Here is a 14,935-nt window from a genome sequence, read left to right as displayed (position 1 = left end):
GTTACCCCGCCACACACTGGGATGAGTCTGGCTCTGTTTTCTTTACTCCCTCCCATCAGGGACATGGACCTGTTAGAGCATATGCAGAGGAGGGCCACAAAAATTATCAGAGGGCTGGAGCACCTCCCATACGAGGACAGGCTGAGAAAGTTTACATAGTTCAGCCTAGAGAATACAAGGCTTCAGGGAGACTTTATAGCAGCCTACCTACTGGTAGAAAGATGGGGAGGGAGTTTTTATCAGGAAGTGTAGTGATAGGATGAGGGTTAATGGTTTTAAGCTGAAAGAGGGAAGATTTAGATTAGACATTAAGAAGAAAATTTTTATTGTGAGGATGGTGAGACACTGGAACAGGTTGCCCAGAGAAGCTGTGGATGCCTCCTTCCTGGAGGTGTTCAAGGCCAGGCTGAATGAGGCTTTGAGCAGCAACCTGGTCTAGTGGGAGGTGTCCCTGCCCATGGCAGTGGGGTTGGAACTAGATGGTCTTTAAGGTCCTTTACAACTCAAACCATTCTATGAGTCTATGCTTCTGTGTTTGTATACATGTTGATAAAGATCCACCTTGAGCCTCCTCTTCTTCAGGCTAAAAAATCCCAGCTCTCTCTGTCCCTGTATACACATGCTCAGTTAGTCACCTTGGTGGGCCCTTGCCAGATCTGGTCCAGTATGTCCAGGTATTTCTTCTAATGGGGAGCTTGAAGTGGACTCCAGATGTAGCCTCGCTAGCACTGCGTAGAAGAGAATAATTACATCCTTTGTCCTGCTGGCAGCACTCCTTCCTGCTAGAGTATATTCTTACAAGTGTATATGTGGATGGTCTGTGAAATACTTTCCCAGTTTAAACTGATTTTTTCCTTTCCAAACAAAAATTAAGGACTTCCCTTTTTGTAAAACAACTAGCGCAACAAAGTCTTGATCAACTGTCAACACCAGTGTTCCTAGGATATAAAGTATATAAATGTATATATGTATACCATCTTATACTAAAACTTAAAGGTCGTGTTTTTACTGGATGTCATAAAGTACTAGTATGAATACTTGTTCCCCTTGCTCTTTGGGATTATGTCAGATTGTCATTGATGTTGCTTTCATCAGATTCTTGAGCAATATGTTAATGTTCTAGGACATAAATAAATGTGATGCTTAAATTGACTTGCATTTAGTCACAGACTCCAAAGGCTTAGAAGTACTTTTTCCTTTGCAGATTCAATGAATTCATTTTGTTCAAGATCCCATGTTTTATTACTACAGATACTTGATTACTTTTAAGCTGAAAAAATTAACTCAGTTCCACCTTTGAGAAATGTAATTTAAATTTATTTTAATCGTCATTGTAGAGGCCCTCCAGTTTTCTTTGATTTTTGAAAAAGCAATTTGTAATTTTTAAAACACAGGACAAGAAATAGCTTTGTGTGGTTTTTTTCCTGTGTTTTTTACTTTTTATTTCTAAAAATGTAAACATTTTTGTTGTGGTATTTAACATTGCTATATCTTTTAAACAGATTCTTAAGAAGAAGGTGGATAATTTAGAGAAGAAAGTCATTGGCTCTTTAGCAAATGAACCTAATGCTAAAGTTAGAGTCCTCTCAGGGTCAATCAGTGACTTACAAAAACAGCTGAATGACTTCATTAGAGTTGTGGAAGATTACAAGCAAAATCTGGATCTCGTGGAGCATCTGCAACAGATGATGGAAGAGGTACTAGTAAACCTGAGATCCCTACTATGGTTGTAATAATGATCCAGGACTGGGATAGATAAAAGTGCTTATAACTACTTCAGACAAAATCTGTGGCTTCCAAAAGTAGTAGATTTGTAAAAATCTGTATTTTCTTCTATTTTTTCTTTGTAACTTTGTAGAGAAAGGGGGGAAAAAACATGCAACGTGACCATATTCCTTCACTGCTATGCATGCGACTGGGGTCTCCGCCTCCATATGACTTTCCTAGTGATTCAGCGTATCTATGATCATACTTATGAGCTCATTTTCTCTAAGCATATTCCCAGGCAACATAGAAAGTGCCACAAAGCCCTCTTTGATAACTGCCAAACCATGAGAGTCAGGTTATCACAATACTCACTTTGTTAGTTGTCAGGAAGAGCTGTATGTGTGGTATGTAATTCTGGAACTAGAATGTAAAATTTTCAGTTCCTTAAAAGCAGCTTATAATTTTTTAAATAGACTTAATTGTTAAGTTTATGTATTTTTTTTTTCCTGAACTGCAATCTAAGTCTTTTTGGAGACTTCTTTAACTTTATTTTAATGTGTCTAAGGACTGCCTCATGCCTTGCCTTTTTTTTAAAAGAAAAAAAAATGTTTGTAATGGTATTTTCCCTCTTGACATATTGTGTTGGTGCATCTGCTGTGAGGAAAGCACATCCCTGTCATCATTGTTTATTTTTAGAAGTAACACTGTTCATATCTCCACAGTTATCTAAATGCGTGACAAATTCCCTTAATTATGGATCACAATACTGAAGTTTTGTTTAAAAGATGTTTTCAGTGTCCAGTGATCTGGTCAATGTGTCATTTCATAAATCGTTAGCAAAGCAATTTGTTACCATTTGTTGTGCATTTATATTTTTCAACTCCTCCCCTTTTTTTCCGTTACTTTAAGGGAAATAAATTATTTCCTAGAGCTAAAATTTAAGATTGCTTTTTTTTACTCAATGTAAAGTATCACCTTTTACTCAACAGTTCTCTTTCAGCAAATAGACACAGTCTTAAATACTGACTTTAATGGCCATTAAAAATGGAGTTTGTTAACGGCTTGGTGTAACGATGCAATAGAGGTGATACTGGTCGAACACCAGATTCTATCTTCCTCTGAGTATTGTTGAGAAAAAAAGTTTGTTAAGAGTATGTTCTAAAGACCATTCTTGTCAGTAGATTCCTAGCAACTTCAATGGTTGCTGAGACCAAAAACTGTTTGCTGGTAGACTAAATCTAAGCAACCTTGCTGCCCTTACGGAGGTATAACTGTGGCTGTAATACAAAGTTAGTGAAATTAGTTGATATATGAGGTGGAAAGAACTCAGAAATAAATGTTAATGTTTGCAGAACCATTAACTAATAACCTCATCATGCTTGTAAGATGAGCATGGATCTACTGTCTAAAGAAAATTCAACTTTTAATTTTTGGAGTAGCATTGGTAATGAACAAATGTTTTTCAGCTTAAATTAAAATCAGAAAATTTAAGACATACTGTATGCCCCTGATCATGGAAAGTCTAAGAATAGTCCAGTCTATTCTGCAAAAGCTTGAACTGCTGATGATAGTTCATGATAATGCAGTGTTTTTATCCCTCAGTGTCAATTTTGGTTTGAAGATGTGAGTGCAACAGTCATTAGAGTTGGCAAGTATTCTGCAGAATGCAAAACAAGAGAAGCAATAGAGACTCTCTACAACCAATTCAACAAGTTTATTGAGCCTACAGTGCCTCAACAGGAAAAAAATATTCAGCAGATTATGGACCTCGCTGAACAGTTATATGGTGAGGAGCTATCTGGTAATGTACGATAGGGAAAAAAGTACAATAACTTAGGATAGGAGGAAGCAGATTCCTAGATTTGTTCATTTAAGAAGAAAATACAATGAAGTTTAAAAGCAAACGTTGTTTTGAAGTATTCATTGGAAGAGGTGAAGGATTTCAGAACAAATATTTAAAAAAATAAAATATGAAAGTATTCAGCAGTCTGGTGATTACTTGATTTTCTGCACACAGCCTGAGTTCACCTTGAAATCAAAGTGTAAATGTCCTTGTAATATTTATGATCTTGGAATTAAGACTTCATGGCTTATACTATCTCATAACAGGTAAGCCTTTGAAGTAAAAGTATATTACAGGGATATACCTCAGTGCTGAGTGGTTTTTTTACATTAACATTGTGAATAACTAGTGGTGTTTGATTACCTACTTTCTTAAGCATTTTATTAGCAAAAGAATGTAGCTTGTTATGTAAATACTGTATTTACAATTGTATGGATTTGGAACACTGTTGACCAAAACGAATGAAGATCAAGAAACTTCAGGTTTTGCTTTTTTTCTCCCACTCGTAATGTTTGTATACTTGTTTAAGTTATTTTATCCAAAGATAAGCGGACCATCCAAATATGAAAGGATGCTGTGTAACCTATCAATTCAAGTAGTAAATCTGAAAAATTTAAACAGTCAAACTGTGCTTTTAAATTTCTCTAATTTAGTGTTGAAAAGACTATTTAGAGAGCACAGATCACTTTTCTGTCTTTTTTTTTAACTTTCTCAATATTTTAAGCATTCCTATCTATAGAAGAGAAGCTGACAGAATGGATTCTTGACACCAGCTGCGAGAAAGGAGCTGCTTTGTGTTTTTTAAGTCATTACATGGGAAAAAGCTTCTCCATCCTGCTTGTGTTTTGTATTTCTTATAACAGGGATCCAAGTGCCTCCTAGCTATATAATAAGGCAACTAGTTTAGGAGGCACTTTACGAGGTCAGCATCTTTTAAAGCAGTATCGCTAACCCTATAGAAGTAATTTTGTTCAAGGAGAGGCCTAGCAGAAGACCTGCAGGGACTATGATGGCCCATCTTAAGTAAGCTAGTAAGAAGTTAGGAAAGCACATTGTTGTGAATCACAGAACTCCCTTCACCAAAATAAACCACATAAAAATGTAATTATTGTAGTATATTGGGGTTACAAAGTGCATTGATTGTTACACATCTGTTTGAGGCATTCTGTCCTACTTTCATGTTGTTTTACCTTTGTAGGTATTGAAGATGGAAAGAAGTATGTTGAAAAAGCCATATTAAAGTACAAAGAAATAATTAATTCTGTCGATGAGTTATGTAGATCTCTGAGAGAACTTAAGGAGATTAAGGTATTTTTTTTATCTGCATAATATAATACATCAATATCAACTTATCAGACTTAGTGTCTGAATCGGTGCTTTTAACTGGGGATCATTTATGGTAGCATGAAGCATTTCTTAGTTACCTTAGGTAATGATTGCAATGAATCAATGAAGTGCTATTTGTTTGTGCCCTAAATATTACTCTTAGGTTTCTTTTTCTTTACTTCTTTCAGAACTGTTACTGCTTTTGAGTAACCTTTAGGGGAAAATTTCACAGTTTCTTTGCGTATCTAGAGAAATATTTCTTGTGCCTTTGGTACTGTAATATGAGTAACTACTAGGTCTATAAAATGCCAAGCATTGTCTCCCTATTGGAAAAATCATCCAAAACCCCAAGCTGTGTTAAAATGAAAGGAATTTAAATTAGAAAAGCATGACTTATAACATAAATATGAAAGAAAACAACAACCTTTTTAGTTTCATATTCTGATAAGCTTTTTTAAGTGTAATTAAGTATAACATATCAACTGGGGAGGAACTATGGAAGACAGCTGAGAGGGCTAGATTTCTGTAATAAAGACTCTTTCTTATTCCAGCTGACACTCTCAAAGTAAGACATCAAAAATCTAATTTTGCTAGTTGTAAAGTTATCTTTCTTTAACTGAGTTGTTTGGAGAAACAGTTTTCACACAGAACATTCATAAACTGTTTACTAATTACTTTAACCTTTAATTTAGATAATTATTTTTTAAAAGTCAGTCAAAAGAAATGTTATAAAAATAAATTTTCTGCAATAGAGAGTACTTCTGCTATTTTTTCAAATGAAAGTTATTTTTTATAATATGTAATATTCTGAGATATTAAAACTACCATTCTTATTTAACATTTCCAGAATATCTCAGTAGTCAATGTCTGTTATCTTATGAAGAATAAATCATTCAGCAAATCGTCTATACAGATACATGCCATGGGTATGGCATGCCATGACTATGAATTCAGTTTCACTTCCTGTCATGTTGAAAGACCAAGAAATTAAGCAGAACTGTTGTATTGCAAAATATTTTCTGATTTTACGTGGCTGTTGAATGTCAGAACAAAACAGCTATTGGATTTTTCAAGTGCAAAATTAAAGACTACTTTTTCATCAGAAAAAAAAAAGATTGAACAGACTACACTGAATTTTTCACTTATTTAATGCTAGAATGAAAAATTAATAATGCAGCACTTATAAGAGCTTATTTAGGACTGTAACTTTTGCTGAACAGCTAGAAATGTGAAATACACAGAACTGCTAATATAAAACTTTTGATTTTCCTTACACTGTACCACTGTGATGTTCTTTGAAATCTGTAGATTTCTTCTGTGGCAATTTTAGAGAGTTCATGAAGTCTTCATAAAATACACTATGGTTGTCCATACTGTTTCTGTTTTGTAAGTACTTTGTAACCAGTTACACAGTCTTTGTGGCTTAAGCTAGAAGTAAGTATTAGCTAAAAAGAATGGTAAAGCAGCTGATCCAAAGTACAGTTCATTCAAAGTGGTTATGGACTGTCCAGATTGGAAGTGTGAGGAGGGAGGAAAGCAAGACAAATGCAAATTCTGCCTGGCTGTTTTATGCTTAGAACACATTCTCCCCTTTCCATCTTTTAGACAAATTTGAACATTCTAGAGACTCAAAAATGTTTTCTTTCCTCCCTACAACTGTTTTCCTGAAATCCTGATTTTTTTTCTGGATTTGTTGTTTATCATGTTTTTTCCTATTAGTGTCACTTCCTTAATCCTTTGTGTTTAAACCTTTATGCTGGGTACAAATTAATATTCCTCAGACTCTTGACCAACCACTTGAGTTCTTCAGTCTTTGGTGTCCTGTACTTTCCCTGCCTCAGAAAAGATCCCCTTGGCTTTGAAAAATGTTGTCTTTGCTTGTTGAGGAGTGAATGAATAAGGTTTTGCTCCATATTTTTGCCATGAGCAATTTACAACTATGCTGATAACAGATTTTAGATAAGATTTCACTTTTTTTTTCCTACTTTGTTGCACAGAGTATGTCAATTGTAGCTAACCATTGCTACCTACTACTATGTATAAACTTATTTAATTTTCTTTTCACAGAAAGATGAGTTTTCTGAAGAGTTGGTTACTCTTCAAAAAGAAGAAACAAATGGTCAAGAAGCATGTGAGGCTGTTATTAAAGAGAAAGCAGAAGAACAAAAGCAGCAGGTTAGATTTTTTTTTTTTTTTAACTGGAACTCTGTATCTTAAAAGGCTTTGTGTATTGCTGGAAATTTTATTGCTTTTCAGTCTTCAAGCCTCCCTTGAGGTGGGTGTTATCAGTGCAGTCATGGTAATTTCTCTTTTGATTTTTTTTTTTTTTTTAGTTACCCCTTTGCTTTCTGTCTAATCCACATCTTCTTCGCCATTAATTTGTATTTTTGTTAGCCTTCTTTTTACTTGCCTATATTTCTCTTTTTTATTTTCTAAAATAATTTTTTTTTTCATAATCTTTTACTAATTTTCCTTTGGTTCTTATTGCCACAGTATTCTTAATGCAGACATTCTCTTCGTGACCATTCCTCCTCCTTCAAGGGAGAACACATTCTGCTCTATCCTTTATAATAAGACTTCAGGGAATATAGGAAGTAATGGACGAGACTGCTGTTAGCATTTCTCAGAGCCCAAATATTCATATAACCCCTAGAGACAAGATAGGAAAGTATCTGATTTATAAGTAATATGCTATGAGAGAAGTCTCATAGCTCAGAATTTGAACTAAGTAATGGTGGAAATTTTGATTCTTTGTTGAATTATGAAGGTCTTCATCAGGAAAAAATGTTTTAAAAATTTTTTCTTTCAGATGGCATCAGGTAAATTGCTTACAAATTCAGAAGCGCTACTGAGAAGATAAGCAATACTCTGTCTCCTGCTAACACTGAACAGATACCTGCTATTCACATTGATTTTTTTTTTTTAAATCAAATTGATAGGCATTGTTGTGTACTCTCAAAGGAGTTCTCTTCCTTAATTCGTTACTTCTCAAAAGCGATGGATATTGTTATGGATCAGTGGGCTTTGATTGTCTTCTCATTTATAGTATTGCAAAAATCCAATGCAAAACAAGTACAGAATTGCTTCAGTTTTGCAACAGTGTGAATAACGGAAAAACAGTTATGGCAAAAACAGTGGAACTCAACTACAGCTGTCAGCAGTTCAGTATGACATCATGTTGCAGATAATCTGCTATACTGTTGGTATGACATTATACCTCAAGTAAATAACAGAACTCAGCACCAAATACTCATCTCCACCCTCACCTCAAAACACTAAAGTTACATTACAGTTGCTAAAATTCCATGCAGCAGAGATCATAAATGAGTTGCAAAGTATGGATTGCATGTTGAGGACAATGCACAAAAGGAAATTAGGTAGTCAAAGACTGGGTATGCTTTTAGAATAATAAAAATCCTAGCAGACAAGCATGTTTTATTCATGGATATACAGTAAATGAATATGAAAGGTTTCAAATTGTCAATGAATAAATGTAGTCTTAGAAATACAGGCAATACAAGATCAGACCTGCGTTCTATGAGATTAATACCTTTAGCTTAAAGAACATTTTGAAACCTTGGGATCCTGGATCGAAATGTAAATAATTTGCTATGTGAAAAATGCTGGTAGAGTTCGAGTGGGTGGTAATATGTTTAAGTTGTTAAAAGATGGGATACATTGGTAATTGATTTAGAGCTCTAAAATTTCCATTTTGCAAGATGATAACATAGACCAACTACAAGACATTAAATTGTGATGTTTTGTAGAAATACAACTAATATTAGCATTCCCTTTAGTTCAATACAGAATGTCCCGTAATCTGCTGATGAGCCAAAATTGAGCCTAATTAATTTTGTTGCCTCCATTCCAAGTCAATAGGAGTTTCACCATTGCCTTGGAGCCCAGATTTCACTCAAAATTTTGTGACTGTTCCAAAGAGCCCCTCTCAGGAGAATCACCTCACCCAGCAGATGTCCATAGCCTGATTTCCTATTTTTCTAGGCCACAGCTTTGTCAGTCTTTGTCAGACTGTGCCTCAGCTGCCCAGGGGAGAAGTCAAGGGTATGCGAAACAGCAAATATCAGATGTGAAGTATGGCAACTATGATGCCTCCACCCTTTTCATCACTCCATACTTCACTTAAAGAAGTAGCAGGTTCTTCTCACTAGACCTTTTCTGTCTTCCATTTCCATCCATTCCGATGAAAGACCTGTCCCATCCCCAGCCTTTTGTCTAGTGGGCCAGCAATCTCTAATTTTGTCCATACTTCTGCAAACTAGTTTTGCAGGATTAATTTGCTTCAATAATAAGTATCACCCTCTAAAAAAATGGCCTAGACCTTCTCATGGCACATTCATGCTCATGCTTCTTGGATCCCAGGTGGCACACCAGGACTGAAAGTCCTCCTGCTGCCAAAGCCTATCTGACAGCTTGCTCACTCACTGCCTGTCATTCTTTTCCCTGGCATTTTCCCCAGGGTAATTTTCCATCAATGTCTGAAATAATTCTTTTCAATTCTGTGATCTCCAGATGGGGTGACCATGAAACTGACAGCACATCCCTGCATTAGGATCCTAGATTAGCCACTGTAAGATTCCTACATTATCATGGCCTTCCTGTACCTTTGCATAGACTCCTCAATAGACAGAGTGAATCTGGACTGTTGATTTCATTCAGACAGTAGAGACTGGCTACTCAGAAATTTTGACCTTTTTTTTTTAAATTTAGCATTCTAATGAATTTTTAAACTTAATATTTAATCAGATTTGGTTTATTTGTTAGTGCAAGTCAGACCAAACCAGCCAGAATTGGCTACTGAAGTGCCTATTAAAGCTTCATTTAAGAAAGACTTGTAAATTTGGTCAAGCTTAAAATTGAGAGTAACTTAGAGCAATGCTGATAAGGTTAAAAGAGCTGGGTAACAGTCAAATTGGCAAACCCTATGGAAACATCTTCTATGAGTGCTAGTTAGAACCCTAATAAAAAAATTGAATATGTGCAGAAAGAAGTAGCGCAGTATCTATTGTTCTCTGAGTAATTGGAAAGGGGAAAAATAGATACATTTCACTAAATGTAAATAATAAATTATAATTTATTATGTTTATATCCATTCATACTGAAAGACACTTCAGGGGCCTGAGTTCATTGGAGGATGCTTGTGGAAAACACATTTAATACCCAAACTTGAACTTCATGTTACAACTGAAGTGAATTATTTAGTAAAATAGAGTAAAATCCCAGCTTTCTTCCAGTCATTCATTCATGGATCTATCTGGCATGAATCACGTGGCTTTGAAATAACAAATGTATTAACTTGGAAAACCTTCTATGTTAAAACTATCATATCTACAGGACTATGGCACACGTGAGGTTCTATTTCTTCTTTCTACTTCTATTTTGTTAGTTTTGTGCAGTGATGATTAGGTTATATTTCAAGCAATAAAGCAAAAAGAAAGCCAAAACTTATGTCCCGCTGCACTTATGTACTGGATACTACCAAAGAGACCTGGTTTGGAAAGCAATGACATCTAGTATATCACCCAGTTGATTTGAGTGAACAGTTTATAGGTCTCAGAAACATTGCTTAGTAGATTAAATATGTATAGAACTACTGAGAGAGAATAGCATACAAAAACATTATGAACACCTTTGCTGAAACCAAGGCACACATGAAATAGGCCTGAATATGTAATTACACATTTATATAGAAATCAGGAGGCAGAGAAATAACTTATAAATCAGATAATGTCTTTTATCCATTGTGATTAAAATTAATGCACTCATGCCACATCTTTTTGAAACATGATGAGAGGGATTTTATTCTGGATCCAAGATAAAATAAAAATAATTTTAATGTTTTCTGTTAATGCTTGGACGAGATCTTGAAACAGATGGCAAAAAATGAGGGAAATACAAAATGCTTGGAAAATATCTTTTAAAATGTTGGTTTAATTCAGTAACTCTTGAACATGACCAATGACTCTCTTTCTCAAAGAATGAAAGTCCAGTAACGTATTTTAATTGCTATGTAACTGTTGCCTGTTGAGCTGTAATTAGGCCACCTCCTTCTCAACCTTCCCCGTACAAATGCTCTTATAAACAGCACCTACAGAAAATCCACAGGTTGTCCTTTGTTTATAAAAGAGGTAGTTTTTCTTTTAGTGTCACTGTTACAATAAATGCTTATATATAATTATCGTAATATCTGCTAGAATCTATCCAAACAGTTTGAAATTACAGTTAGTTGCTGCAAAAATTTCTGAAGAATTATCCTTTTCCATGTGTTTCCTCCTGCTTCTCAGAATACATTAAGCTTAATTAGAAGAAGTATTTCAGATATTATTGCTAGCTTCTGCATGAAAAGGGAACGCATAGAATGATAACTCATTCTCTCTGTTTTTCTTTTTCTTCTTCTTTCCCTTCTCTTCTTTCCCCTCCTAATTTAAGGAGACGAATAAATTGGCTGATGTTCCAGTTATCTGTCCAGCTGGTGAAGATCTTGTTTCACAGGATACAGAGATGTCATCTTCAGCCAAAGAGGATAGTTTACAGACTGGATTCCTGGCAGAAGAAATACCCTCCAGAGATGAATATGAGTGTATATCACCTGATGATGTGTCTTTGTCACCGCTTTCTGAGACACCAGAATCCAACCTCTTACATTCTGAAACAGAGCTAGAAGAGCAGTGCTGTTGTAGTTCTCATAGTTTGCATGCCCTTTCCTATAGCTTGCAAATGCAGAAAACCACTAGTATTAAAAACGTGATGGAAGCATCTGATCTCTTAACAAATTCTGCTTATGCTGATGCTACAAATAGAACAGAAAGCTTATCAGATCAGTCTGAGCTGTTTTGTATCTCTTCAACAGATTCTGGTCCGAAAGTCAGAGCCATATCTCCTTTGACGTGTAGCTTACAAGGAATATCTGAAGCTGGCTATGCTTCCTGCACTATAAATGCCAAACCAGCGTGTAGCATGATGAGTGAAGTGTGCAAAACAGGTTTGCAACACCCTGAAATTCATAAAAGCATGGCAGAAACACAAGAACAATTGCATGACTTGAATAACTGTACTAAAACCCAGGACAGGCTGCATGCTTTGCCTGATGCATTCTCAGGTTTCGTGTTTCAATCAGACACCACCAGAACCTGTCAGAGGCAGATGGTCACCCGAGAAGAGATTAAAAGTTCATCAGAAAAGAACAGCATGGCCAGCCTGACTGGACAGGCGCCTAACTTCTCCCAGCTTCTGTCTAACAAAACCGTCATGGAAGGTTCTCCAGTAACTTTGGAAGTAGAAGTAACAGGATTCCCAGAGCCTACACTGACATGGTGGGTAGCTTATAATGAGAAGCAGTGAATATACCTCTTAGCAAGACATTTTGAACCACTTATAACCAAATTAATTAATCTATAGACTAGAATAAATATCTTGTGTCTCTCTCTACACTTCTGCATGATTCCCACCTTCAAAATTGCTTTTGACAATTAACCTACTTGAAATAATCTCTCTGTGCCTAATTTTATGAATAAGAGAGCATCAAACTACTACAAGTATATCCCATGTTTTTTAAGCAAAGACATCATACAGTTTTGATATCCTGGAATAGGACATTTCAATTGTTTAGTAATTTCTTAAAACAAATGCACACTTCAGATTTACCATAAGTAAACTCACCTGCATTTTCTCAGGGTTGTGGCACAGTACATGGATGGACAGACACATACATGTGCATGCACACTAAAGTATTTATATAGCCACTACATATACATAGAGACACATTTAAATATATGTGAGAGTCAGTTGTCAAAAATTGAGAGAAGTTACAGGTTAAAAAAACCCCCTAAATGTCTACACTAAGTACCAGTTTTATGTTATATATGTGTGCACTATCTATCTCTCTCTGAATTGCTGTATGTCTAATTAGATTTCTTTATACTGCATTTGTGAGAAATACAGGTGATGTAATGTAAGCATCTATTAAGATGACTTTTTAGAAATTCCATGCCAAAGGGAATAGGGACTGAAAGAGGGGAAGGATTTAAAGATTTGAAAGTCCTCTATGTGTTGACATATTTTCCTAAAATTTTACCTCATTTGTTATTTTTCCACTTATTCCGTTAGACTTTCACAATGGAGGCCTTTCTTTTAGTGTATTAGACTTAGATATGCCTCTTACTGGAAACGTTTTGATGTTAAGATTATTATTACACATAATATATAGGCAAACTATAAGCCTTTAGTAAGCTGAATTTTCTTCTATGGCATGGAGAATAAAACTGGACATTGCAACCTTGGTGCTATACTGTGTTGGTATCAATAAAGTTACTTTGTTTTAAATCCCAGTATTCTACAATTTGAGGAGTATTGTTGGTGAAACAAGAGGTACCTTCAGTCTTATTTTGTCGAAAGAAAGCATTAATTTAGCTCAAAAATATGTACACTGTTGGTATATAGTCTTTTAAAAAATATCATTCAACTGAAAGCCTTTTACAAATTAGAGGTTCATGAAAAGAGAAAAAATGTGGGTTTTTGTAACTAAAAGTTCATCAATACCATGTATTTTGTACTGATATAGACATTTTTGTATATACTTGTGGAAAAGCATTTCTATGTTTGTGTTAGGTTGAATGTAGCTTACGCTGAAACATCACAAGTCAAGAAGAGCCAGAATTTTTCCTCACTTCCAATATGTACATCAGGAGTCAATACCAATACATGGTGACAGATCCTCAAGTGTTAGAATATGACACCAGTTCTCTGAAATAACTCCTGATGCATTGTTCTATCCTGTTTGATGGTGTGAACTAAGCAAATGTTAAGTGGGCTGGGGTGGAGGAACAGGTCCTTGACTGTTCTTTATACTGAAGATGCAAGTTCGGAAAGTTTGTACATTGCTTATACATCTTAAGAGCTTATTCATGAGTTAAATGTGGATTGACTCAACACCTTACTAGCAAAAATGCTTCAGCACAAAACTGAGCGCCAGGCCTTCAAGCTACTCTCTCCAGTACTGCAGTAAGATAACTGTGAGTTGTCCATTGAAAACCACTTTCAGAACCACATTTTCTAGTATTAAGAATGTATTGTCCAGCTATTTGAATTGTTTAAATATTCATATTTACATATAACTTTAAAACTGAGGAAAGAGAGCACAGCAGTGAACTCTTGCTGTTAATGTAGTTTTATAGAGGTTTTCTGAATTTGCAAAGTTCTGGTTGGCATACAGTGATATAACTGACTTGAAAACTGACTCTCTGCTTCAGGTACAAGAAGGGCCAGAAACTGACTGCAGATGATCACTTAAAGCTTTTACAAAAGGAGACAAAGCATACTTTGTTCATTCAGAAGGTGTGTGATAAAGATGCTGGCCTCTATGTTGCTCGGGCTAAAAATTTGAACGGCACTGTCTCATCAAGTGCCATTCTTCACGTGAAAGGTAACAGGCCACCTATTACAAGAATAGACTGGATAATGCTGTGTCTCATCTATATTAGCATATCACTAATGTACTGGCTATTCACGAAATAAGTACAATATTGACTGCACTGGACTTAATTTTCACGTGCTAAACAACATTAAATTTATTTTCTTACACTGCATCTTTCACAATATGTACCAAACCACTTTTATGTCACACTTGATATATTGCTTGTTTCTTTAATACCGGTATTATGGGCCTATTTTCGTTTCTCATAGTGATATTGAGATAAAAAGTTGCAAAGATTTTCTAGAATATGAAGCAGAGTTTTGCTTTCTGAAAATGTTGGCATTGCAAAGCGTTGGAAACAGTTTTAATGGTTATAGGTACTAAATGTCAAGCTACACCCAGGTAGAGTGCTCAGATCAACGTATGTGTTATGACTTGCCTTTTCTGGGGATGGAGTGTGGAGGGTGTTGAAATGTTTCTTAAATGTCGAATTTATTGTTTCCAGTGACATTTTTCTCATATACTTGAAAAAGAAATTATTTGTAGGATAAAGCCTCTTAGTAAAGAAATCATACCAATCATGGTTGCACTGGCATAGATCAGACTTAAATATCTCAACCCAGGAGATT

General features: G+C 35.4%; 1 protein-coding gene across 1 annotated transcript in view; it reads left to right on the top strand.

Annotated features, from left to right (window-relative positions):
- CCDC141 (coiled-coil domain containing 141) overlaps nt 1-14,407 on the top strand; it is a 73,983-nt gene extending 59,576 nt beyond the window's left edge. Inside the window, exons 19-23 of the mRNA XM_010074371.1 lie at nt 1,503-1,697; nt 3,310-3,493; nt 4,749-4,858; nt 11,324-12,207; nt 14,143-14,407. Of these exons, the coding sequence (XP_010072673.1) occupies nt 1,503-1,697; nt 3,310-3,493; nt 4,749-4,858; nt 11,324-12,207; nt 14,143-14,407 (1,638 nt within the window). The remainder of the gene's footprint in view (nt 1-1,502; nt 1,698-3,309; nt 3,494-4,748; nt 4,859-11,323; nt 12,208-14,142) is intronic.
- Nucleotides 14,408-14,935: the final 528 nt, after the last annotated feature.

Source organism: Pterocles gutturalis, unplaced genomic scaffold (genome assembly GCF_000699245.1).
Source record: "Pterocles gutturalis isolate BGI_N339 unplaced genomic scaffold, ASM69924v1 scaffold17022, whole genome shotgun sequence".
NCBI lineage: Eukaryota > Metazoa > Chordata > Aves > Pterocliformes > Pteroclidae > Pterocles > Pterocles gutturalis.
This window is presented reverse-complemented; position numbering and strand designations above follow the sequence as displayed.